Source organism: Pseudorca crassidens, chromosome 15 (assembly GCF_039906515.1).
Source record: "Pseudorca crassidens isolate mPseCra1 chromosome 15, mPseCra1.hap1, whole genome shotgun sequence".
NCBI lineage: Eukaryota > Metazoa > Chordata > Mammalia > Artiodactyla > Delphinidae > Pseudorca > Pseudorca crassidens.
In genome coordinates, this window is record NC_090310.1 from 4,065,891 (window position 1) to 4,093,753 (window position 27,863).

Below are 27,863 nucleotides of genomic sequence, written 5' to 3' on the forward strand. Positions count from 1 at the left end.
ACCTAACTCCTAGAGGGCCTCACCCCAACCCCCAACCCCCCTGAGTTCCCTGCATTCTGCCCTCTGCCTTCCCCCAGGACTCCCGCCTTTCAATGCTTCTTATTCCTGACTCCAAAATCTTTCTGCAACCCATCTCTCTCCTGCGTTCCTAACCCTAGTCATGTCCCAAATAATCACTGAGCACCTGATATGTGCCAGGCACTGGGGAAAAGTACGCTTACTGAATACGAACACCTCCACCCTCAAAACTCAACATCTGCAAAACAGAGTTGATCTTCTCTCCTGGAACCTTTTTCTCTTCTATTTCCAATTTTGTGTGAATAGCATCATCACCCACTTAGTGGCTCAAACCAGAAAAGTGAGTCATCTGGGCTTCTCCCCACCCCCACAGTCAAAAATCTCTTTCTAATCCTATCTCCCTACTATCTTTCCTTTTCTCCACCCCTATTGTCACTTGTGGTTCTCATGATCTGTACCAGTCAGAATGTGCTCGGTTATGCTGTTGGAACAAACTCAAATTTCAGTAGCTCAAAACAAACTTACTTCTACATGTCTATCTTGGCAGAAGGAAAAGAGACAGTGAACCATATGCTCTCTATCTTTTTTAAATTGTGGTAAGAAACACATAACACGAAATCTACCCTATTAATGCATTTTAAGTGTACAGTTCAGTACTGTTACCTATGTGTGCACTGATGGGCAGCAGAGCTCTAGAACTTCTGCATCCTGTGTGACTGAAATTCTACACCCATTGCACAGCAACTCCCCAGTTCTGCTCCCCTGGCAACCACAATTCTACTTTCCGCTTCTATGACTGACTACTTCAGATACGCCTTGTCAGTGGAATCATACTGCATTTGCCTTTTTGTGACTGGCTTATCTCACTTGGCATAATGTCCTCAAGGTTCATCCATGTCGTAGAATCTCCTTCTTTTTAAATACTGAATAATATTCCATTATATGGATGGACCATATTTTCTTTATCTACTGGATATTTAGGCTGTTTCCATATCTTGATTATAAATAATAATGCAATGAACATGGTAGCACAAATACTTCTTCAAGATCCTATCTTCAATTCCTTTGGATAAAAATCCAGAAGTGGGATTGCTAGATTGTATAGTAGTTTTATTTTACATTTTTTGAGGACACTTCATACCATTCTCAATAGCAGCTGTACCATTTTATGTTCCCACCAACATCCTGTAATGGTTTCAATTTCTCCATATCCTTGCTGACACTTGTTATTTTTTGCTTTTTTTTTTTTGATAGTGGTCACCCTAATAGACATGAGGTGATACCTCACTGTGGTTTTGATTTGCATTTCCCTGATGATTAGTTAAATAGAGCACCTTTTCATATACTTGTTAGCCATTTGTATGTCTTCTTCACAGAAATGCTTAGTCAGGACCTTTGCCCATATTTGTTTTTTGTGTTGTTGCTGTTTGTTACTGAGTTGTAGAAATTCCTTATATATTATGGATATTAATGCCTTATCAGATAAGTAGGTTGCAAATACTTTCTCCCATTCCAAAGGGCTGCCTTTTCACTCTGTTGATTGTTTCCTTTGCTGCCCAGAAGCTTTTTAGTTTGATGCATTCCTATTTGTCTATTTTTGTTTTTGTTGTCTGTGCTTTTAGTGTCAGATTCAGGAAATTACTGCCAAGACTAATGTTAGGAAAAATCCCCCCTATGTTTTCTTTTAGGAATTTTATAAGTTTCAGGTCATTTGTTTAAGTCTTTAATCCATTTTGAGTTGATTTTTGTACATGGTATAAGATAATGTCTAATTTCATTTTTTTTACATGTGGTTATCCAGTTTTCCCAGCAACACTTGTTGAAGAGACTATCCTACTGTGTAGTCCTGGCACCCTTGGCTATATATGCATGGATTTATTTCTGGGCTCTCTATTCTGTTTCACTGGTCTCTATGCCTGTCTTTATGCCAGTAACATACTGTTTGGATCACTGTGGCTTTGCAACATGCTTTGAAGTGTGGAAGTGTGAGGTCCCCAGCTTTGTTCTTCCTCAAGGTTGTTCTGGCTACTGGGGTTCCACATGAATTTTAGGATTGTTTTTTCTGTTTCTATAAAAAATGCCATTGGGATTTTTATAGTGAATGTACTGAATCTGTAGATGGCTTTGGATAGTATGACATTTTAATAACCAATCCATGCACATGGATGTCTTTCCACATACTTGTATCTCCTTTAATTTCCTTCAACAGTGTTTTGCGGTTTTCAGTGCATAAGTCTTTCACCTCCTTGGTTAAGTTTATTCCTAAGTACTTTATTCTTTTTGATTCTATTATAAACGGAACTGTTTTCTTAATTTCCTTTTTGGATTGTTTGTTGTTAACATATAAAAACTCAACTGATTTCTGTATGTTGATTTTGTATCCAGCAACCTTGCTGAATTTGTTAGTTCTAACAGGTTTTTTTTAAAAAAAATAACTTATTTAATTTATTTATTTTTGGCTGCGTTGGGTCTTCATTGTCGCGCAGGGCTTTTTCTAGCTGCGGTGAGCAGAGGCTACTCTTCGTTGCAGTGCATGGGCTTCTCACTGCAGTGGCTTCTCCTGTTGCGGAGCACGGGCTCTAGGAGTGCGGGCTTCAGTAGTTCTGGCTCGTGGGCTCTAGAGCACAGGCTCAGCAGTTGTGGCGCATGGGGTTAGTTGCTCCACGATTATGTGGGATCTTCCTGGACCAGGGATTGAACCCGTGACCCCTACACTGGCAGGAGGATTCTTAACCACCGTGCCACCAGGGAAGTCCCTTTTCCGATTTGAATGCCTTTTATTTCTTTTACTCGCTTATTGCTCCAGCTAGGACTTCCAGTACTAATGTTGAACAGAAGTGGCAAAAGTGATCCTTGACTTTCTCCTGATCTTAGTGGAGAAGTTTTAGTTTTTCACCAATGGCTGTAGGCTTTTCATACATGGCCTTTACTATGCTGAGGTAATTTCCTTCTACTCCTAGTTTGTTGAGTGTTTTTTATTATGAAAGGGTGTTGAATTTTGTCAAATGATTTTTCTGCATCAACTGAGATGATATAATTATCCTTCCGTTAATGTGGTCTATCACACTGATTGATTTTTGTAGAACCATCCTTCATTCCAGGGATAAATCCCATTTGGTCATGGTGAATAATCCTTTTAATGTGCTGTTGAATTTGGTTTGCTAGCATTTTGTTTAGGAGTTTTGCATCTACATTTGTCAGGAACGTTGGCCTGTAGTTCTCCTGTGGTATCTCTGTCTGGCATTGGTAGTAGGGTGATGCTGGCCTTATAAAATGTATACTTGAAAGGAATGTATATTCTGCTCCTGTTGGGTGGAATGTTTTGTATATCTGTTACGTCCATTTGGTTTATAGTGTTGCTCAAGTCCTTTGTTTCCTTACTGATTTTTTTTTTTTTTTTTAAAGAAGATGTTGGGGGTAAGAGTTTATTAATTAATTAATTTATTTTTGCTGTGTTGTGTCTTTGTTTCTGCGCGAGGGCTTTCTCTAGTTGTGGCAAGCGGGGTCCACTCTTCATCACGGTGCGCGGGCCTCTCACTATGGCGGCCTCTGTTGTTGCAGAGCACAGGCTCCAGATGCGCAGGCTCAGTAGTTGTGCCTCATGGGCCTGGATGCTCCAACGCCATGTGGGATCCTCCCAGATCAGGGCTTGAACCCATGTCCCCTGCATTAGCTGGCAGATTCTCAACCACTGCACCACCAGGGAAGCCCCCTTACTGATTCTTTGTCTGCTTGTTCTATCTATGATTGAAAAATGGAGTAATGAAATCTACAACTATTAGTGAACTGCCTATTTCTCCCTTCAGATATGTCAATGTTTGTTTCTTATGTTTGGGTGCTCTGACGATGGATACATATATATTTATCCCTGTTATATCTTCCTGGTTAATTGATCCTTTCACCATTATATAATGTCCTTCTCTCTTATGACAGTTCTGCCTTACAGACTATTTTGTATGACATAAGAATGGCCACCCTGGCTCTCTTTCGGTTATCATTTGCATGAAATATTTTTTTCCATGCTTTTGTTTCCAATGTGTGCCATTAAATTTCTTTTTTAAAATACAATTTAATTAATTAATTAATTTTTGGCTGTGTTGGGTCCTTGCTCGTGGGTGGGCCCTCCCCAGCTGCATAAGTGGGGGCCTCTCCCCATCACGGTGCATGTGCCTCTCACCGCAGTGGGCTCTCTGCTGCGGAGCATGGGGTCCAGGCGAGTGGGCCCCAGCAGCCGTGGCACATGGGCTCAGCAGCCATGGCTTGCGGGTTCCACAGCGCAAGCTCAGCAGCCATGGTGCACAGGCCCAGCTGCTCTGCGGCATGTGGGGTCTTCCTGGATGAGGGATTGAACCCACGTCACCTGCACTGGCTGGCGGACCCTCAACCACTGTGCCACCAGGTAAGTCCGCCATTAAATTTCAAGTGAGTCTTTGGTAGACAGTATATAGCTGGATTAAAAAATAAAAAATCCAGGGCTTCCCTCGTGGCGCAGTGGTTAGGAATCCGCCTGCCAGTGCAGGCGACACAGGTTTGAGCCCTGGTCCAGGAAGATCTCACACGCCACAGAGCAACTAAGCCCGTGTGCCACAACTACTGAAGCCCGTGTGCCTAGAGCCCGTGCTCCGCAACGAGAAGCCACCACAATGAGAAGCCAGCACACCACAATGAAGAGCAGCCCCCGCTCGCTGCAACTAGAGAAACCCAGCACGCAGCAATGAAGACCCAACGCAGCCAAAAAAAAAATCCACACAGTCACTCTGTGTCTTTTGGTTGGAAATTTTAATCCATTTACATTTAAAGTTATTAATGACAGGGAAGAACTTACTACTGTAATTTTGTTGTTCTATGTCTTGTTGCTTTTTGGTCTCTTTTCCTCTTTTGCTGTCTTCCTTTGTGTTTCATTGAATTTCTCGTAGTGACATGCTTTGATTCCTTTCTTTCTTCTGTGTATATTTATAATAATCTATTTTCAGCTGATAACAACTGTGATCAACATACAGAAACTCTACTCTTACTTCCCTTCCATTTCATGCTGTTAATGTTACAAATTATGTCTTTTTATATTGTGTATCCATAAACATATTTTATATATTTTCCATACTTTTGTCTTTTAAGTTCTATACCAGAGTTAAAAGTGATTATATACACACATGTTACAGTATTCTGTTTGTCTACATATCCACCTTTACCAGTGAGCTTTATACTTTCATGTGCTTTTGTGTTTCTATCTAGCATCCTTTCATTTCAACTCAAATGACTTCCTTTAGCATTTCTTGTAGGGCAGGCCTAGTGGTGAGGAACCCCCTAAGCTTTTGTTTATCTGGGAAGGTCTTAATTCCTCCCTCACTTAGTTATGCCAGATACAGTAGTCTTGATGGGCAGGGTTTCTTCTTTTACTTTTTTACCACTATGAATATATCATCTTACTCTCTTCTGTCCTGTAAGGTTTCTGCTGAGATATGCTCTGAGAATCTTTTTTTTAAATAAATTTATTTATTTTATTTATTATATTTTGGCTGCATTGGGTCTGCGCACGGGCTTTCTCTAGTTGCGGCGAGCGGGGGCTACTCTTTGTTGCAGTACGTGGGCTTCTGTTGCTGCGGAGCACGGGCTCTAGGCACGCGGGCTTGCAGGTTCTAGAGCGCAGGCTTAGTAGCTGTGGTGCATGGGCTTAGTTGCTCCGCGGCATGTGGGATCTTCCCGGATCAGGGCTCGAACCCATGTCCCCTGCGTTGGCAGGCAGGTTCTTAACCATTGCGCCACCAGGGAAGCCCTCCTCTGAGAATCTTATGGGAGACTCACTGTACATGACAAGTTGCTTTTCCCTTGCTGTTTAAAAAATTCTCCTTGTCTCTGACTTTTGACCATTTGATTATAAAATGTCTGGGTCCATCCTAATTGAGCATCTTATGATGATTATTTGGATTCTTTGTCAGGTAATTCACATACCTCAATCTCTTTAGGGACAGTTTCTGAATATTTATTTTGTTCCTTTGGTTAGACCATGGTTCTTCTTGTGCCTTGTTACTTTGTCAGGATCTATACATTTGAAAAACAGCCATCTCTCCCAGTCTTTAGACTGGCCCTGTACGGGGAAAAGCCTTTACCAATCAGTCGGGCTATAAATTATGGAGGACTCTCAAACCTCTCCTGTGGATGCACCTTCTCTGGACCTATGTGTGTAAATTCCCAATTCAGAGAGGTTTTGCTGGCTTTTTTTTTTCAGGAGCTTGTTATCTCTTGCTCGCTCTGGTGTCCATCTACAGTACTGCAGGTTCTCTGGAGGGGCTATAAGATGCCCAGCTCTTTTTTGTTCTCAGTAGACCTCAGGCATCTAGAGTATGGTGGGTCTCATCAGTGCTCTGAGTTGGACAAGAGAGAAACCAGTCCCTTGAAGAGCTCCCCCCTCCCCCTCAAAAGCTAGAACATTGGGTGTATGTCCCACTCTTCCTTTCTCCTGGAGGGAAAAGCCACAGAGACATAATGGCCTCTGTCTGCTATACTGTGGGTCCTTTGTAGCAGCAGTAAGCGTCTCAGCTCTTTTTTCCTCAGAAGCTTCCAGGCCTCTTGAGTATGCAGGGTCCTGTCAGTGCTGAGTCAAGTGAGACAGAAACCAGCCCCTTGGGCAGCACCCCAAAAAGCTGGGACACTGGACGCACACTCCAACTCTTCCCCTCCCTAACCAGAAGCTGGGAATTGGGGGTTTTCTCCTGCTCCTTCTACACTAAGCCAAGGAAAGGGGCAAAGGTGAGGGAGCGTACGCTAGTCCAAACCACTGCCTTTGTTTTTGAGGATCTGAAACCTGGTGCTCCCTCCTGTCGGTGCTTAGATTGAGGAAAGACATAAGCCAGCCCCTTGGGTAAGCCCTCTGAGAAGTCTGAATGTTAGATGTATGTTCTAGTCTGCTCTTTGCCTCCCCAAGGAGAAGCAAGGAGTTAGGTGTTTCCTCCCATGTGTGCTATGTGTGCTGGGGGACAGGCTCTGGGGAGTGAGCTCCACTAATTTTCCTACAGGCCTCAATGCAGCTAACTGCTCTGTATGGAGTGCAGGAGCCTTGTAACTGGTTTCTAGATTTCTCACAAAGGAAACTGGTCCATGTATTGTTGAATCAGTGTTTCTGTGGTGGAAGGAGAATTTGGGGCTACTTATTCCACCACCTTGCTGACATCACCCCTAAGCATTTATTTTACCACTGTTTTTCCAAGTGACCTCTCACCCATTTCATTGGCCAAAAGAAGCTACACGGCCCCCTCCAAGTTCAGCAGGGCAAGTATATTCCTCCCACAGAGAGGAAGCAGAATATCTGGGTTTTCTGCCTAGCATCTTAAGAGCCTCTAGGAGGCTTTTACTGATATCCCAGGCTGGATATCCTCAAAATACTCACGGGATGCTGTTTCAGACTCATAAGTACCCTGATACATTCCTGTAACTGTCTCTGGCATTCCAAATCATATATGAGCACTTTCATTGGCAAGGTCTAATTTGGAATCATACCAGGAAATATAATTCCTAGCTCAAACTAGCAATTCCTGGAGACTCCAGAGGCGGGTGACAGTGATGTGCATCCCTCACCTTGATTACTCAACAGCCAAACAGATCTCCCTGCTTTTTCACTCCCCCATCCTCCTGCCTCAGAATGGTGCTGAAGGCCTGCATGGCTCTGGCCCCTCCCAGCTCGTAAGCCTTTCTCTTCACACTCCCAGTACGTCAGTGTCCAGGATACTACTGCTCCTTGGACCTACAACATTCCACATCTTCACTTTCACTTTACTCCCACCCTTTTCTTCCCTTGGCTACCTCCCTTGCTCTCTGTATCTTAGTTCAGGCACTGCCTTCCCAGGCATTCTAGAGCTGAACACACTGGAAGCACACAGGACAGTCAGTGAGTCTGCTTTCTTAGTTCCAAGATTCCAGAGACTACTGAAACATTTGTTATAGCAACAGCCTGGGGTGGGGACAAATTACTAATGGATACATCAATTGTAAGAAAATATCCAGATTTTACACAGAAATGTTAATGTTGAAAACAAAATGAGTAAGGTTTTAGTCTATCAGTGTAGTTTCTTCTTCCTTTTCCAATATCTACTTTCATTTCTTCACTCCCCAAAAGGTGGAGATATTATAATATTCAACTCTGATCATTCTATTTTAGGAAAATGGCTTAAAACATACTTGTCTATGTGGATGCCAATATTATATTCCTTAAAAACTCTTAAGTGGCTTATAAATGGTTGACAAATTTCAAGACATTCTTAGTTCATGGCCATAGGAGTCTAAAGGGAAGAAAGATTTTCAGCAGCAAGGCGACTAGACAGCTTTGGTCTCACCTGACACAATCAGTCCTTATGTGAACAGCTGAGTGAATCATCTACCGCATGTGACAGAAATGCCACCATGACACCCAATTCTTTAATCAAAGAAATACCACTTGGACTTTTCAAGTGGCAGGAAGTGTGTGCACGCTCATGTGCACACACAGAAAAGAAGTATTTGAGCATAAGAGGGTGGTGAAGGAGCAAGAAAAATACTGGCACAGTGGAATAAACACAGAACCCTTCACATTTTACACTGCAGTATCTGCCCTTTAGGCAGATGGCATAAAACAGGGATCCAGAGCTATGTGATTAAAATTCTGTAAGTGGCCCCCATCTCTGCAACAAAGTCAGCCGCCCTTCACAAAGAACCAATCTTCACTTGCTTTCATGAAAAGGAGAGCACTCAAATCCTCCTCATGGGTCAGCATGCAGACACCCAGCACATATCTGTGCCACAAAGGCAGTCCATAATACAAATACGAATCTAGAAAAAATATTTGCCTCCCTACCTTTCGGCAGCGAGGATTGGGACAACTGAACCTCTTCACATCACTGTCCAACAGAGCAGGAAAGCTGCAGGAGGGGCACCTAGAATCAAAACAGCAGAAGGAATATTATTCAGAATATTAAAGCCTGATTTGTTCCATGTGATTATTCATACTGAGATGGAGTTTTCAGCTGGACAGCCACACCTCCTTTCGCTCCTTAACTTTTCATTAAAACATGGACTGAGGCTCTGCTTTGTGCTGGCTCTCACCAGGAAATGCAGGTGCCATTCTGGGTTCTGCCTCAGTGCAAACCACTCAATATTTAACATACCTCTCTGAGAACTCCTTACACATGTTATCTTTCCTCTAACCAACGCACAAGGACTGTACCTATACGCCAGATGATTAAGAGGTGCCAAGGAATGTAGGTAAAAATACAAACTGCAAATTTTTCTATGAATACAATTATTCTCTTTTTTTAAAAGCAAGAAATGCCAGAAAACCTGGAGATAGAGCTCTGTTACAGAATTTTCATCACCAATGAAAGGGCCCAGGCAGTCTACCTAACAGGGAATGAGTTGACAAGTGACACTCTGACTCTGAGGACCCACCTGACGAGCTCATCAGCGTAGGCTGCAGCAACTTCTTCTTCTGCTTTTCGCTCATAGTATTTATACAGGATGGTCTGGGGAAGCACCTTCTCCAGTTCACTGGTTGGGAATGAACATGTGCAGCTGCCTTCCATGCAGCTGAGCTCTGACTAGAATGATACGGTCAGGAGGCAAAGGGAAAAAAAAAATTTAACCAAGTTTTCAGAGAAACAAAAAAACCTCAGTGGTTAAATGCATCTTTCAATGGGAAGCAAATAAATCGTGGTTTGGAACACAGACTCTGAGATGGTAAAGGTCCCCTCTTCTCTGAGAAACCACACTCAGAACAAGAAAACCATGAAACAAAAACACAAAGTCCATCTTTGATTCTACCAGAGGACGTCTATCAGCCTAAACCACAATATATGAAGATGGGAAGTAGATGAGGAAAGATAAATCACTTAGCAGACTAGAGGAGGAAAGTCACAGCTCAGTGTCTGAAAAGCAGATACTCATGATAAGCAAGTTGATTCCCTCTACACTCTGTGGAAAGGCTGGAGTTCCGAACCTCTTGGAAGGCAGAGATGAGTGGTAGGAGGGAAGGGGATTGTCAAAATGCTATTGCACACTTAACAGGCTACAGTATAGTGTAAACATAACTTCTCCATGCACTGGGAAATCAAAGAGTTGTGTGACTCTTTTTATTTTGATATTTGTTTTACTGCAGTGGCCTGGAACCGAACTTACAATATCTTTAAACTATGCCTATATTCTGCTAATCACAACTACTCTGCTCAATAACTGCTACTCAGGGGACTTCCCTGGTGGCACAATGGTTACGAATCCGCCTGCCAATGCAGGGAACACGGGTTTGAGCCCTGGTCTGGGAAGATCCCACATGCCGTGGAACAACTAAGCCCGTGCGCCACAACTACTGAGCCAGTGCACTAGAGCCTGTGAGCCACAACTACTGAGCCCGCGTGCCACAACTACTGAAGCCCGCACGCCTACAGCCCGTGCTCTGCAACAAGAGAAGCCACCACAATGAGAAGCCCGCGCACTGCAACGAAGAGTAGCTCCCACTTGCTGCAACTAGAGAAAGCCCGCTGCAGCAACAAAGACCCAATGCAGCCAAAAATAAATAAATACATTTATAAACAAAAAACAAAAAAAAACTCTGCTACTCAGTCCTTGACTGAATTACAACTGATTTTAGAATAATTGATGTCAAGTGGTTTGATTATTGGTGGGGCATTTATGAAAAGCAATTTTGGTTTTTAAGTGTTCATTAAGACAAAAAACTCCTTTCCATATTGTATGTTGGTGTCAAGAGAAACTGACTTTGGACAGAGAAATATAATCTTGTATAAAATATTATTCATTTTATGGGTCTTTCCTGGTGGCACAATGGTTGAGAGTCCGCCTGCCAATGCAGGGGACATGGGTTCGCGCCCTGGTCTGGGAGGATCCCACATGCCGCGGAGCAACTGGGCCTGTGAGCCACAACCATTGAGCCTGCACGTCTGGAGCCTGTGCTCCACAATGAGAGGCCGCGACAGTGAGAGGGACTGCGTACCACGATGAGGAGTGGCCCCCGCTCACCGCAACTGGAGAAAGCCCTCGCACAGAAACGAAGACCCAACACAACCAAAAATAATAAATAATTAAAAATATTATTCATTTTAATACAACTATATAAAATGTTTTAAAAATTTTGTTAAAAAAATACTAATTTGCAGCCTCATATGTTCAAACAGCCTGCAAGATTCTCTTTTTGAGTTCATCCTTCATTTTAATTTCAAACAGAAGATAACTGAAGAAGTTGGTGCTCCAGTGCGCTGGGCATGAGAGCATGGAAGAATTAAACCATTCCCTGAAAAAAAATCTGCTGTGCTTCAAACCAACATAATCACACAAATCAAAGGCTGTCTAGGAATCACACACATTAGCATGTCTTAGCAGAGTTCCACATCACCTCAGAAAAGGCACTTCCATGAGGCATTTACACTTGTCTATAAATGTGGTGTCCTCAAACTCTGTGAATATTTCCTATGTATGGACACACTGTATGGTTCTTACCTTTCCAGATCCAAAGACTGCCTCTTGGGCATATCTGATGAGACACTCTTTGCAGAACAAGTGAGCATCTGCACACTGCGTCAGTTCCTCAAATGGAAATTCCCCGTAGCAGCAGCGGCACTCAATCAACTGGCCATCCTGCAAGCCACCAGAAACACACATGAAATTCCCTACACGCAAGTAGAGGAGGCAGCCATGTTTCATATTCCCCCACCTCCAAGTACATTCTGAGGTGAAAAGCAATCCCTAGAAGCCATAAAACAATGATGAGCTGTTTTCTTTTTTCTTTTTTTTATTTTTTGCGGTACGCGGGCCTCTCACTGCTGTGGCCTCTCCCGTGGTGGAGCGCAGGCTCCGGACGCGCAGGCTCAGCAGCCATGGCTCATGGGCCCAGCCGTGGATCTTCCCACACCGGGGCAGGAACCCGTGTCCCCTGCATCCGCAGGTGGACTCTCAACCACTGTGCCACCAGGGAAGCCCAAGCTGTTTCTGCTGTATAAATCTAGCTTAAGATGCTAGTACAAATATTAATACGTAGCTAAAGACAGTGAGATTTTCATGTTTTTTGGGGGTATTCTTTGGTATCATCCTTTGTATAAAGTTATCATATTCATGAATTTCATGGTACCAGCAGAACTGTAACATCTATAATCAGATGTTAACATAACAGTCAGGGACAAGTGGCATGAGGGATATTATTTAAAAAGTTTTGGGCTTCCCTGGTGGCGCAGTGGTTAAGAATCCGCCTGCCAATGCAGGGGACACGGGTGCGAGCCCTGGTCCGGGAAGATCCCACATGCCGCGGAGCAACTAAGCCCGTGCACCACAACTACTGAGCCTGCGCTTTGAGCCCGTGAGCCACAATTACTGAGCCCGTGCACCACAACTACTGAAGCCCGCACGCCTAGAGCCTGTGCTTTGCAACAAGAGAAGCCACCACGATGAGAAGCTCATGCACTGCAACGAAGAGCAGCCCCCGCTCGCTACAAGTAGGGAAAGCCTGCACGCAGCAACAAAGACCCAACACGGCCAAAAATAAATAAATAAAATAAATTTTTTAAAAAATGTTGGATTTTGCTCCTTATTATAAGACAAGAGTGCGATGGGGTCACAACTCAGCACAAGCTTTATCTTAAGTGACTACTGAAGCTATATAAAGCAGCATCTCAAGTACTGCGAGTACCAGAAAACTTACGCTTTTTATTAAGGGCAGTGACTGATCCAGTCACTAGTCCATTTCTACCATGTTAGAAAAGGCCACTACATGAGGATGGCTGACATCATACAAAAGCCATCTGGTCCTGAGGTTAGACACATCTCTTCCTTCTAACCCTATAAGTGATACGTGAATTCTAAATTTTGTTCTAAGAGTCTATCCAATGGATTCCAGGCAATGTTTTTTAAGAGGCACGACTCTAACAATATTATCTTCCCTCCAAATCTGATCCAATTTGGAAGCAAGAGTGACTATAATGGTTTAAGTACCTGACTGTAACTTAGCTGAAGCTCAAACTCAGCAGATCAACAGCAAAGGTTATACAGGAACCAATTTGTCATCAAAATGCTCAGGAAATGTGAGAAGAGAAAACAGCTAATGAAAATACCCAGAATAAATTGATTAGGTGAGATTTTAACTACCTTTTGATACTGTTCTTCATTCATCTGCAGGGCAAGCAAAAAGTCTTCATGCTGAGGAACAAAAAACCATACACGCAGATGCAAATTTAGTCAAGATGCCACAAACCATTTAGCATTTACTTTCATAAACATAAAAAAACCCTATTATTAATAGTCATCTCTTCAGTTACATAGTTTAGTAGTTTAAAAAGTTACCTGAGAGTAAATTTAAAATGCATCAGAACACTACACATGAAAAAGGAAACCATATAAGTACTAGAATATATGGGGAAAACTTCCTTAAATCTGACTCAAAATATAGAAGGAATAAAAGACTGACATAAAACATTTATGAAGAGTACAGCATAGCATAAGCAAACAAAAAAAAACTGAGTGGGTAAAAACCAAGCTTGAAAACATACTCCGTTGGTGAGGTTAGCGGGAAACAGGCACTCTTGTACATTACTGGTGGGAATGCAAAACAGTACAACCACCATGGAGGGGAATTTGGCACCATATAACAGTTACATAAGTATTTACACTCCAATTCATCAATCGCACTTGTAGGAATCTATTCCAAAGTTACCCTGGGGCAGAAATATGAAATGATGTATGCACAAAGTTATTTATCATGGCACTATTTATAATAGCAAAAAACTGGAAACAACCCTGAGTGTCCCTCAGTAGGCGAATAACTGAATCAACTCTGGTACTGCAGACAATGGGACACTAGGCAGTTTTAAAAAGGAAAGAGAAAAATCTCCATGGATTGCTGTGGAGTCATTGCCAAGAAGCACAGTTAAGTGAAAAAGGCTAGAGTAGAACAGTGTGTACCTTTTAATAAGAAAGAAAGGTTTTAAAAAATATATATATATATATACACACATATATGCTTTTACATAAAATAAGAAAAGACAACCCAAAAACTATTAATAATGGTTTATGTATAGAGGGAGTTAGAGGACATGGGGAGGACAGACAGGACAGAGGCTAGATCTCTCTGAATGTTCCTTGTTTTATAGTTTTGACTTTAAAAATACTTTACATAACTGAACAACAGAATTAAATGAAAAAGAAATTAAAAACCAATTCCTTAAAACTTAAAAATAAACAAACTTCTTTGCTTACCAAGTTAATGGCATAACCACACACTTATTTCAAGTAACTTTATAATATTTTAATTTCAAATTCCTAATCTAAGTTATAAATAAATCCTAGACCGTATTTAGCAACATTATTGGTAATAATACTGGGTTGTTATTTGGGATCTACTAAGTATACAACATAGGATAAAGGAAATAAGCCATTATGGTAATGTAATTAAGAGCCAAGATTTTCAGCATAAGAGAAAAGAAATGCTTACGTAAAATGAAAGAAGTAAAAAAAACCCTATAAACCAAAGTTGAAATAAAAATCTTAGTATGAACTTCCACTAAAAGAAAATATGACATCTTGGAAAAGTTGGTGATTCCAGGTCCAGGTTAGGAAAAGCAGAAGTTGAACCTGGATCACCAGGTGTGCCAGAAAGCAAGGATACTGCCAAAGAAAGATGACTAGGTCCAGGACAGAGGAACTAACTTGAAGGTGACGCCACTGGCCAAAGAAGGGACAATTTGGACATCAAAAAGATGACCACAACCATCTTGCCAATACTTCAACACTTCTCTGATGAGGCTGGCAGTGATATTAGCAAATGTGGTGTTTTGATACTATACTGTGAAATGTGCCAACATCTGGAAGGTCTACATAATTCAGTGAACCGGTGTTTATGATAAAATCATGCATGGGTGAAATATCTATTCGAACTGCAAGCTACACTAACAGATTTTAATGTAACAGATACAGTCACAGGTAACTCTATGACGGATGGATCAAGATGACAATTCTCCAAAAGTCCAATTTCTGTTTGAGATCCAGAATTTTATCATTGGACATAAATAATCACTTCATTCATTTCTGAGAAAATTCCTGCTAAATACCTAATTTTGAATAATCATAGTTTTTCTGTCAGTCATTTTTTCAAGTAAAAATGGTAGGGGGTTTTTTGGGGGGGGTAGGGAGAAGGGCCTAATTCAGCAGCTTGCAATTCGATGTTACAAATGCTTCTCCTTGAGAAAACCATCATAGTCAGCCAGTATGCAGCAAAAGCACTTTATGCATACATTCGGCCCTCCATATATGCAGGTTCTGCATCCACAGATTCAACAACCTCAAATCAAAATTATTTGGGGGAAAAAAATTCTAGAAAGTTCCAAAAAGAAAAACTTGAATTTACAGTGTGCTGCCAATTATTTACAGAGCACTTATATTGTATTAAGTGTTGTAAGTAATCTGGAGATGATTTACAGTATCCGGGAGGATGTGTGTACGTTATATGCAAATACTAAGCCGTTTTATACAAAGGACTTGAGCATCTATAGATTTTGGTATCTGTGGTGGGGGTCCTGGAACCAACCCCCTGTGGATATGGAGGGACAACTGTACTTCCCATTTTGTCATACAGAGTATTGAAAAGATGTTTTCAAGGGTTAAAATTTCATAAAGTAATAATTTCAACTGCTTCATCAAAGCATCAAATACATTTTTAGACGACATGGGCTTTTTTTGTTGTTTTTTAAAATGTGAGTGCATGGTGGTGAAGAAAGTAATGATTTCCAGTAGAGTTTGGTGCCACTGGCTTGATTCATGCTAAGGCACCACTACTTTTGTTCCTCAGTACAAATTCAACAATGTGAAAAAGGTAAATATCGTCTTATCACGATAAGAGATCTGACGTCGCAGACATCCTAAAGAGTCTTGGGAAACCCAGGGACCCATGGGGCAAACTTGAGAGTTGCTGGTCTAGAAAACACATATAGGCACACTTCATTTTACTGCACTTTGCAGATAGTACCTTTTTTTTTTTTTAAACAAACTGAAGGTTTGTGGTAACCCTGCATCAAGCAAGTCTATCAGTGCCATTTTTCCAACAGCATTTGCTTACTTCATGTCTCTGGTCATATTTTGGCAATTCTCGCAGTATTTCAAACTTTTTCGTTATTATTATTACTGTATTTGTTATGGTGATCAGTGATCTTTGATGTTACCATTGCAACTGTTTTGGGGTGCCATGAACTGCACCCATATAAGACAGTGAACTTAATCGATAAATGTCGTGTGTTCGGACTGTTCCACTGACTGGCCATTCCCCATCCTTCTCCCTCTTCTCCCGCTTCCCTATTCCTTGAGACACAACAATGTTGAAATTAGGCTAATTAATAACCCTACAATGGCCTCTAAGCATTCAAATGAAAGGAAGAGTGGCCCATCTCACTTTAAATCAAAAGCTAGAAACAATTTAAGCTTAGTGAGGAAGACATGTCAAAAGTCGAGATAGGCCAAAAGCTAGGCACCAAACAGTTGGCCAAGTTGTGAATGCAAAGGAAAAATTTTTGAAGGAGATTAAAACTGCTACCCCAATGAACACACAATGATAAGAAAGTGAAACAGCCTTACTGCTGATATGGAGAAAGATTCAGTGGTCTGAACAGAAGATCAAACCAGCCACAATATTTCCTTAAGCCAAAGCCTAATCCAAAGCAAGGCCCTAACTCTCTTCAATTCTACGAAGGCTGAGAAAGGTGAGGAAACTGCAGAAGTCTGAAGCAGGCTGAGGTTGATTCCTGAGGTTTAAGGAAAGAAGCCATCTCCATAACATAAAAGTGCAAGGTGAAGCAGCAGATGCTGACGTAGAAGCTGCAGCAAGTTATCCAGAAGATCCAGCTAAGGTAATTAACCAAAGGTGGCCACACTAAACAACAGATTTTCAAATGTAGACAAAACAGCCTTATATTGAAAGAAGATGTCATCTAGGACTTTCACTGCTAGAGAGGAGAAGTCAATGCCTGGCTTCAAAGGACAGGCTGACTCTCTTGTTAGGGGTTAATGCACCTGATGACTTGAAGCTGAAGCCAGTGCTCCTTTTACCATTCCAAAAATCCTAGGGCCCTTAAGAATTAGGCTAAATCTACTCTGTCTGTGCTCTATAAATGGAATAACAAAGCCTGGATGACAGCATATCTGTTTATAACATGGTTTACTGAATATTTTAAGCTCGTTGTTGAGAACTACTGCTCAGAAAAAGATTCCTTTCAAAATATTCCTTTACTGCTCACTGAAATGCTCCTGGTCACCTAAGAGCTCTAACGGAGATGAACGAGATTAATGTTTCCATGCCTGCTAACAAAACATTCATTCTGCAGCCCATGGATCAAGGAGTAATTTTTGACTTGCAAGACTTATTATTTAAGAAATACATTTTGTAAGGCTTATAGCTGCCATAGTGATTCCTCTGATGGATCTGGGGCAAAGTCAACCGAAAACTTCTGGAAAGGATTCACCATTCTACATGCAAAGAGGAATATTCATAATTTATGGGAAGATGTCAAAATACCAACACTAACAGGAGTTTGGAAGAAGCTGATCCCAATACGTGTGGATGACTTCAATGGAGAAATTAATTGCAGATGTGGCAGAAACAGCAAGAGACCTAGAATTAGAACTGAATTGTTGCAATCTCATAATAAAGCCTTAACAGGCAAGGAGTTGCTTTTCATTGATAAGCAAAGAAAGCGGTTTCTTGAGATGGAAACTACTGGTGAAGATACTATGAAGATTGTTGAAATGACAACAAAGGATTTAGAAAATCACATAAATTTAGTTGATAAGGCAGCAGCAGCAGGATTTGAGGGGACTGACTCCAATTTTGAAAGAAGTTCTACTGTGGGTAAAATGCTATCAAACAGCACTGCATGCTACAGAGAAATCATTCATGAAAGCAAGAATCGATCAATTCAGCAAACTTCATTATTGTCACATTTAAGAAATCTGGACAGCCACCCCAGCCTTCAGCAAGCACCACTCTGATCAGTCAGCAGCCACCAACACTGAGGCAAGACCCCTCACCAGCAAAACGATTATGACTCGCTGAAAGCACAGATGATGGTTAGCATTTTTTAGCAATAAAAGTATATCTTAATTAAGGCATGGACATTTTTTTAGACATAATGCTATTGCATACTTACTAGACTACAGTGTAGTGTAAACATAACTTTTCTATGCATTGGGAAACCAAAAAATTCATATGACTAGCTTTATTGCAATATTCACTTTATTGCGGTGGTCTGGAACTGAACCTGCAATATCTCCGAGGTTTGTTTGTATTAAATAGCCAACATATGTATATTCCAGTTGACTTGCACATTTGATAGTATACTTGGAAGAATTAAAGAGCTAAATGGAATCTCTCTGTTTTTTCCTCCATTTCCTCTAATTTCCACCATTAGAGGGTGAAGGAGGTGAAACAGATGTGTTTACTAAGCTCCAATTAAAATTCTCTAACATAAATCTGATTTATGAAACTGTGAACTTCAGTCAGTATCATTACAAAACCTAGTTTTGTTTTCCTTTTAAAAGTTTTATAGTTTATTCAAATGAACCACTTGAAAGAAAAGGCAAATCTTACAAGACAGTTTTATACTATGCCCTAACAGCAAACCAGAATCCCAGAAACACATTCCAAACACATCTTCCTACCTCTGCCATCTCTTTGATTTTCTGCTCATAGAACTCCTGCTCTTGCTGGACAGCTGGAAGGAGAGCACGCCGGTCATAAGACCTACAATGTCGCCGCTTATTTTCCAGAAAGAACATCCTCTTTTCTATTTTTTTGTCACCTAGAAGATAAATGACAATGCAAAGTCATGCAGACAACTGTTCTGCTAGGAATCCAGGCAGCCATCCCAGTCCTCTGTGGCCTGGTCCTACAGAGGACGTTTAGTGACTTTCCCATAACACATTCTCTTTGGGAAAACTGGGCTCCTTACCATTCCCTAACATTCCACACACTTCCCGACTTTCTTCCTCTCCACCCCTCCCTCGCTCCTGCTTATTATAATCCAGCTGGAAGGTCTCTCCTAGCCTGTCAGTACTGCACTGTGTGAATATACCACAATTTACTGTGCATTCACTACTGAGGACAGGCAGGTTTACAGTTTTGGGTTATTATGACCAGGGCTGCTATACATATGCCTGCAACTCAGCTGAGAATACGTGAAGGAGTAAAATTGCTGGATCAGCTTAGAAAACAGTGCTACTTTTCCAAAGTGTCTGTTCCAATTTACACTCTCCCCCCACCAGCAATGTATGTGAGTTTCAATCACTCCACATTGTCCTCAGCACCTGATGACATCAGTTTTTAATTCGAGCCATTCTGGTAGATGCACATGTGTTTCATGCATGTTTAAAAATTTTTTTTATTTTGAAAATTTCAAAGACAGAAAAGAGCAGTACCTAGATTTACAATAAATAACACTTAGAATAAAAGCTAACAAAATGACAAGTGTCAAATCTTGCAGTTGGTCTGGTTTAGTTTTTGTATTTCTTTGGTTGATTTGGTAATGTACATTTTCTAGAAAACTGTCTATTCCACCCAGATTTTCTATTTACTCAAAAAACCTTTTTGATAATCTCTTGATTTTATCAATATTTACTATACATTGATACACTTTATTTTTCCTCTCTTTTCTCTTGTTCACTCTAGTTTTTTTTTTTTTTTTACTCTCACTAGTTTTTAAAATTAAAACATTTTTTTTCATTATTTAGAAAACCAGTTTTTGGTTCTCTATTCTGTTCCATCTATCTGTCTATATTTCTGCCAAGCCCACCTGGTTTTCTTTTTAAACAGTATTTATTTATTTTATTTAATTTTTTTGGCTGCATTGGGTCTTAGCTGCAGCACATGGGATCTTTGTTGCGGCATGCAGGATCTTTCGTTACAGCGCTCGTACTTAGTTGCCCTGCGGCATGTGGGATCTTAGTTCCCCGAGCAGGGATTGAACCCGTGGTCCCCTGCATTGGAAGGTGGATTTTTAACCACTGGACCACCAGGGAAGTCCCAAGACCACCTAGTCTTAATCACTGTAGCTATGTAGTAAGTCTTGAAATCCAGTAGACTGATTTCTTCCACTTTATTTTTCTTTTTAAAAATCACTGGGACTTCTCTGGTGGCGGAGTGGTTAAGAATCTGCCTGTCAATGCAGGGGACATGGGTTCGAGCCCTGGTCTGGAAAGATCCCACATGCTGCGGAGCAACTAAGCCCGTGTGCCACACTACTGGGCCTATGCTCTAGAGCCCTCGAGCCAAAACTACTGATAAATAAATAAATTTATTTAAAAAAAGAAATCATTTTAGCTATTCTAGTGCCCTGCCTTTCCATATAAATTTTAGGATAATTTTAGGATACCTTGCCTGTATCTACAAAAAAATCTTGCTGGGATTTTGACAGAAATTACATTAAGCATGGTACCAATTTGGGGAGGATTTACATCTTCACTGAGTCTTCCAATCCATGAACACAGTACGTTTCTCCATTTATTTATATTTTCTTTGATTTCTTTCTTCATTGTTTTGTAGTTTTCATCATAAGTCCTGTACATGTATTGTTAGATTCACATCTAAGTATTTAATTTTTTTCAGAACGACTTTACTTTTCAAATTAATTATTTATTTATGGCTGTGTTGGGTCTTCGTTGCTGCGCGCAGGCTTTCTCTAGCTGCAGTGAGTGGGGGCTACTCTTTGTTGTGGTGCGTGGACTTCTCATTGAGGTGGCTTCTCTTGTTGCAGAGCATGGACTCTAGGTATGTGGGCTTCAGTAGTTGTGGCACGTGGGCTCAGCAGTTGTGGCTCATGGGCTCTAGAGCGCAGGCTCAGTAGTTGTGACGCACCTGTTTAGTAGCTCTGTGGCATGCAGGATCTTCCCGGACCAGGGATCAAACCCATGTCTCCTGCATTGGCAGATGATTCTTAACCACTGCGCCACCAGGGAAGTCCCAGGAAGGTACATTTTTGGCTTGATATAAAGGAATAACTTTCTAAAAGACATAGCTGACCAACAAGGGAGTAGATCATCTTGTGAAGTGGTACTTTCTTTTCTCTACCACTGAAAGTCAGAAACAAATACTAAATGACTATGTATTAGGGATGCCTAGTAAACTGTGGATGAATTCAGCTGAATGAAAAACCACCTATACACAGTCCCCACTTCCATTCTGCCACAGATCTGTGAGAATGTCATGTCAGGAGAGCACTGCTTCACAGAGTAGCTTGGTGAACTTAGAAGTCAGAGCCTAGGACGTTTTCTTTTAGATCCTGAAGAGTTCAAAAATTCAAATACTTTCCAACTCTATAACTATCTCATGGATTTTTCATTTAGTCACACCTGAAGTCAAGTCATGAAATTAATTACAGTTGTAACGGAAAGACACATAGGAGAAAAGAAAAGGGAAATATTCTTATTTATGACATAATCTACAGGAAAAGTTGAAGTGGACTCTTTTCTTAGACACAAGCAACTAAGATCAAATTTGTTGCAAAATTCAGCAAGTTTACCTTGGCGGGGGGTGGGGAGTTAGACCTGAAATAACCTCTTTGAAAGAGCTTTCAGCAGTTACTTCATCAATATGAATAACAGAATTTTAAATAAACAGCTTAAGTGGCAGTTTAAGAGCTGTTTGGTTTTTTTCTGTGTAGAAGCTACTCTCTCTCAGGTGTGTAAGTGACTCCTCTGCAGTAAGCAATCAATCACTGGTCTAGCTTTTACTATGTAGTGAAAGGTTAATTCTTGTCAAACCTTCAAGACCTCTTTTCCCCCCAAGCTGAAGAATGTCCCCAAACACTTTTCCACATGTGAATCTAACATTACACACAATTTTCCTGTCATGGTGTATCCTAAACAGAAAGATGACAAACTAGCCACTTTCTAAAAACACCAATGTGCCATCAGAGCAGTCATGTCAGTGACACTCCTCAGACTGCTGTAACAGGGCACTTCTAAGCAGCCACACCACGACTCCCCTTACAGGCTGTGTGGGAGCAGACGGCTCTGCAAACACCATCAGCAACACTCACATTTGGCCATTACCTTGTTCAAATTTGAAATCTATGTAAGAATACTGATTCATTTCTTTTCTCTTTTTTCTTTTTCCACTGGTTTCTGGCGATAGCTCCTGCCATTTTTTAATGGCATCAGAAAAGGCCTAAAAATTGAGAAAGGGAAAGGTTACTGCTGTAAATGGGACAAAAAAAGTACATGAAACATCGGCAATCCCTAAATCTCGTTGTGACTCACAGCTATCTTCCCTACATGGCTTACCAGAAAAGGCAGCAGCAAAATAAACAGGTAGCATTTTATTGTTTTCATTTTCTCTTTCAACAACTGCTATAATGGTAGAACCAAATGCTTACTGATAAAGGTGCACAAGAAAACAGAAACTACTGAAGCTGTCCTTAAATAAACACAGGTTAAATCACGTAACAAATGGTTACAAGTTATATTTTACAGGCAGCATCTTACATGGTGTTTCCCTGGTCAACACTCCCTCCTCCACTTGCCCCACATTCTCGTTGCTTTCACCCACATCCCCACTTTGTACTGAACACGGGAGTGCAAAATTCTTATGCCAGTGATAATCCCTTTTCTTCCATTCCTTTAGCTTCTCCCCCTTTTTACATCTTTCTAATAGGCATTTAAAGGTGCTCAAGTCTCTGCCATCTTAAAAAAAAAGAAAACCTTTCATTCCCTGACCTCCTTCCTCTTCCAGCTACCAGCCCTTTTCTTCTTCCTCTTCTTTGTAGCCAAACTTATCAAAAGAGCAATCTGTACATCATTCCATCACCTCGCCTCCCACAAGCGGCCAACTCCCTCTAACCTGGCCTCTACCCCACCTTTCCACTTGCTAATCTTCCTAACGCGGGGCTAACTCCTCACCTCACTGGATCTCTCAGCAGCACGAACAATGCTGCCTGCTCCACTCTCCTGACTTCCTCCTTCCTCGCTGCCTGCTGCTCTACCTAGTTTTTCCATGTTGGGAGTCCTCAAGGCAGCCTTGGCTCTCTTCTTACCCGACAGTCTCTCTAGGTACACTTCATCCAGGCTGGTAAGGTCACCTTCCATATGCTGACGACTCTCAAAATCCCTTCTCCAGTTCGTATTTCCCACCTTTTTTGTCCATTCAGCCAACCAATGAATTGCTTTTACTTGGATGTCTCACAGGCCCCACCCAGCATGCTGGCAGTTCAGCGTTTCCCAGACAGAATTCATGATTTCTAAGGATCACCCCTGCATCTTAATCTACCTCCTACCTCCCTTCCTTTTCAAAGCTCCTAAGTTTGGGAATCAGAAGGGAATTACCATTCGTTGTGCGTGCCTCCTATAAGCTAAGCACTACATGTGGCCCTTTCAAGTCCTTACTTATTTAATTCTCACAACAATCCTCTGAGGGAGGTATTATTTATTTTATAGTAGAGGGAAGCAAGGCTTAGAGAAAGGAACTTGCCCCCAGTCAAACCTTAATTAAAGCTAGTATAGGAAGTCAGGCCAGTCTCGGAACTAAAGCTCCTCTCTTTGACATCACCTTGCCCTCAGATTTCAGTGAAACCCCATCAAGAGCTGGCCAACAGCAAGATTCATCTTGCCACCTCTCTATATCCCGGATCAACGTCCTCCACAGCTGCAGTGCCTCCTCCCTTGCTTTCTGTTTCTTCTTTCTGTCCCACTACCCAAGGTGTTCCCCACAAATCCTTAGGCACCAATCTTAAAGTCACATGTTTGTACTCAGCTGCAAAACTACTAACTTATACCAAGTTTTATCTACAGGTAAAACCCCACCCTTGAACCAGGGCTATGTGCAAAAACCCAGGAAAGGAGGCAGGATAAGTTATTATTATCTGCATTTTAAAAATGAGGTAATTAAACGGTAGATGTCATTTATCAGCAACTGATTACTGGAATGTGAACTCAGAGCTCATAACTGGTAGGTAGTCTACTGGGTTTTCAACCACACTACACTGTCATAAAACACAGAGGCTTCTGGGACTTCCCTGGCAGTCCAGTGGTTAAGACTCCACGCTTCCAATGCAAGGGGCCTGGGTTCAATCCCTGGTCAGGGAACTAGATCCTGCATGCTGCAACTAAAAGATCCCACATGCCACAGCTAAGACGTGGTGCAGCCAAATAAATAAATATTAAACAAACAAACAAAAAACACAGAGGCTCCTGACTGCAAGAACTGAGGTCATTACCTTGGTCCCATTTAATACTGTTTCTAGTTAGCAGGAAAAAAAATCCATATATATGAACACAAACTCATACTTGTCAGGAAGCTGTACCTTAAAACAAAATGTTGCCTAAAAATTAAAGACACCTCCAAAATCTTACCTTAATAGTTATATTAACATTTATTACTTATCTTTTTTTGTTTTTTTCTGGTCGTGCCTCTCAGCTTGCGGGATCTCAGTTCCCCTCAGGCACTGAACCTGGGCCACGGCAGTGAAAGCGCCGAGTCCTAGCCACTAGACCACCAGGTAACTCCCTACTTATCCTACTGACTAACGGTCCAGTAGACAAATAAAATTAGAGAATCAGAATTCCTTCCTTTCGAGACCTGCTAGTTATAATTCATACCTACACAACCAAAAGGCATCACAGTTACTTTTTCTTACCTTTTAGCCTTTCACATATTATTCCTCTAGTGAAAGCATCTTTAAGACCTTGTTCAAATGACATCTTCATTTCTTTCCTAGTGCCCTCATGCACCTTTATTCACTCTATTTTATAATACTCATCACATTGCTTTAGCCTTTTTTTTAAACTTTAATCTCCTCAAACAGACTGAAAACTCTTTGGAAAGAAGCTAATTTGTATTCTACGCATGTCAGTGTCCTCAGGGTCTAGTCAGTAACTACCACAAAGTAAGTACCCCAAAAACCTAGCAGGAAGAACACAGAACAGATAATGAAGAAAAAATCTTAAAAATGTTCCTTTTGTTGTTTCTGGCACTTTTCCCTCCAGCCTTCTCACACTCACAAATCAAATACCCACTCAAAGTATTCGTTTTGAGAATCAAGGATACAGTCTGGTAAGATTTTGGGGCCATCTCTGACAACAGCCAAACTTCTTTTAAGGGATGACCTAAAAACACAACAATGGTCATGTGATGATGCAAAAGCTGAGAAGTAGACAGAGACTCCTCTGTGGAGCCTGGTAGAAAGGTCAGGTCCAGAGACAGGGATATGTTACCTGCATGGAGACAGAGATGACCATTCAAGTACACAGATGGAGAAATCTAGGAAGCCTGGGTAGTCAATACCCTGAGAACGACCACCTCAGAGAAGAGAAGTCAAGGGGTGGGTTAAAAAAGATGGCCCTGTCCACTAGCATTAAGCTCCATGAAGGAAGGGAACCTCTATATTTACTGTGACATTCCCAATGTGTGACCTATGGCAGGCATTCAACAAACTGCCTGAAAGAGGTAGTCTCATCTGGGGCAGAATTATTGAGAAGAATTAGGAGGGGAAATAATTTTCAATCCAGTGGAACCATCAGTCAAGCATGACATGAGTGTGTAAAGGAAGACACAGAAAGTTGTCAGGATCTAGAATACAGAAAATTAATCTTTGTCAAAAGGCAAAGGGAATTCCCAAGATAACAGCTATGCAGCAGGCATGAAGAACAATCCGAACAGACTGGAGTCTACCAGCAGATGAATGGATAAAGAAGGTGTGGAATATACATACAATGGAATACTACTCAGCCATAAAAAAGAATGAAATGTTGCCATATGCAACAACATGGATGGGCTTAGAGGGCATTATGCTAAGTGAGATAAGTCAGACAGAGAAAGACAAATACTGCATGATATCACTTACATGTAGAATCTAAAAAATACAACCAACTAGTGAATATAACAAAAAAGAAACAGACTCACATATACAGAGAACTAGTGGTTACCAGTGGGGAGAGGAAAGGAGAGAAGGGAAATATAGGGATGGGGAATTAAGAGGTACAAACTATTAGGTATAAAGTAAACTAAAAAGGACATATTGTACAACACAGGGAATATAGCCAGTATTTTATAATAACTATAAATGGAGTATAACCTTTAAAAATTGTGAATCACTATACTGTACACCTGTAACTTATGTAATATTGTACAGCAAGTAAACTTTAATTGAAAAAAAGAAAAAAAAAAGAAATGAGAATTGACAGGTTAGACAATAAGCAAAACTAGAATAAGAACAACTTTCAAGTTGTTGGGTGTGGAAAGATTTACCCAGAGTCAAAAAAACAAAACAACAAAAAAAAGCAAATGAAAAAACCAAGGCAACTGATTTTTAACTCTATGAAAAATACAAAATTCAAAAAAAGGAAACGTTATCATAGTACATTACTTGCCCTAGCAGTGAACATTTCCATAGTCATAATAATGACAATTCTAAAAACAGATTTAAAAAAAGCTGTATGCATCTAAAAGATGAGTGTGTGTTAGATCTAGAACCTCCATCTACCATAAAGAGTAAACTATAACAAATGAATCAAGCATAATAATATGTTCATAAATGTGGAGGTAAATACCAGAAAAAAAAAACATATAGAAGAGGATGAAGAAGGGGGCTTCAGCCTGCCATTTACAAAATTATAAATGAGCATTTTGCCACTATTGTATTTTATTTATTTAAAAAAAATTTTTGGCCGCGCTGCACAGCATGCAGGATCTTAGTTCCCTGACCAGGGATTGAATCCGCACCCACTACAGTGGAAGTGCAGAGAGTTTTAATCACTGGACAGCCAGGGAAGTCCCTGCTTTTTTAAACTATGGAAATTAATTAGTTTGATAAAAATAAACATTCATTTTAAGAAGTAGTTCCTGTTGTCAATTTTAAGGATGACCAGTTCTCTCCAGTTTAGAAGTTATTCATTGAAAACACTTAGTGCTGACAGCATTTCTGTCCCTACAGAACTTTACAACCAGAAGAAACATTACTGCAGCTGCACTGGGGTCTCCAAGAAGCTCACCCACAGGATACACCCATAAAAAGAGTGGAGCTAAAATATCCACAAGTGCACACACATGCGGGTAGAGTCTTCCTGCACTCTGGGCCTCCATACCACAGGCTTGCAACAAACCAAAGTGGGCCCTGCTGGTCACAGGCCTCTCTAGCATGAATTCAGCGCTGCAAACCTAAGGAGGCCGAACCACGCAAGGCTCTTGTGCTCTTGTACTACACTAAGGACCAACTCTGAAGATAGCACTGAGTAACCGTTAAGTCAAATGGTTTGAAAATTATTCTGTAGCACACAGAGAGAAGTGTGAAGGGATGGGAACTTGTTACTGAAACTTGATATATGTGAGGCACTGTGTTATAGGCCTGCTATATATTATCTCATCTAATTCTCACATTACCCATCTAAGACATCCACTATTTACTAACAGAAAACTGAAGCTCTGCAAGTTTAAGACACTTGCTCAAAGTCACACACCAAAGTGGCAGAAGTAGAATTAAAATTCATGAGAGAGAAAAAAAAATCAAACCTAAGTTTGATCAAGATTCTAGATGTAACCATCAATTTATACAAAACTGAGGGGAGAGAGGAATCATTTAATTACAATGCAGGGGTGCAGTGAGCAAAATCTAGACTGTGAAAACCTGTAAGATAAAACAATCCAGTTTTCCCCAACAAATAGGCAGTAAGGAAAAATAAAGGGGGAAGAAAGAGAGAGAGCTTACAGATTTTTAAAAAGAGATTTAAGAAGTTATCAATCAACTGCAATAAACAGATTTTACTTGGAACTCTATGACCAAACAAGCTAAAGATTTTTGACATATTCAGAGAAATCTGAATGCTGACTGGATATCTGATGATGTTAATTTTTAAGC

At 40.9% G+C, this 27,863-nt stretch overlaps 1 protein-coding gene across 14 annotated transcripts in view; it reads right to left on the reverse strand.

Annotated features, from left to right (window-relative positions):
- RNF216 (ring finger protein 216) overlaps positions 1 to 27,863 on the reverse strand; it is a 172,450-nt gene that overhangs the window by 89,550 nt on the left and 55,037 nt on the right. For all 14 annotated transcript variants that reach the window (XR_010934747.1, XR_010934749.1, XR_010934748.1 and 11 more), the window contains exons 8-13: positions 22,069 to 22,183; positions 18,682 to 18,821; positions 13,129 to 13,179; positions 11,491 to 11,628; positions 9,433 to 9,581; positions 8,843 to 8,921 (exon numbers count right to left, since the gene is read on the reverse strand). Coding sequence is in view for 10 of the 14 variants with exons in the window: in XM_067705430.1 (XP_067561531.1) it covers positions 8,843 to 8,921; positions 9,433 to 9,581; positions 11,491 to 11,628; positions 13,129 to 13,179; positions 18,682 to 18,821; positions 22,069 to 22,183 (672 nt within the window). In the remaining 4 variants the exon portion in view is untranslated. The remainder of the gene's footprint in view (positions 1 to 8,842; positions 8,922 to 9,432; positions 9,582 to 11,490; positions 11,629 to 13,128; positions 13,180 to 18,681; positions 18,822 to 22,068; positions 22,184 to 27,863) is intronic.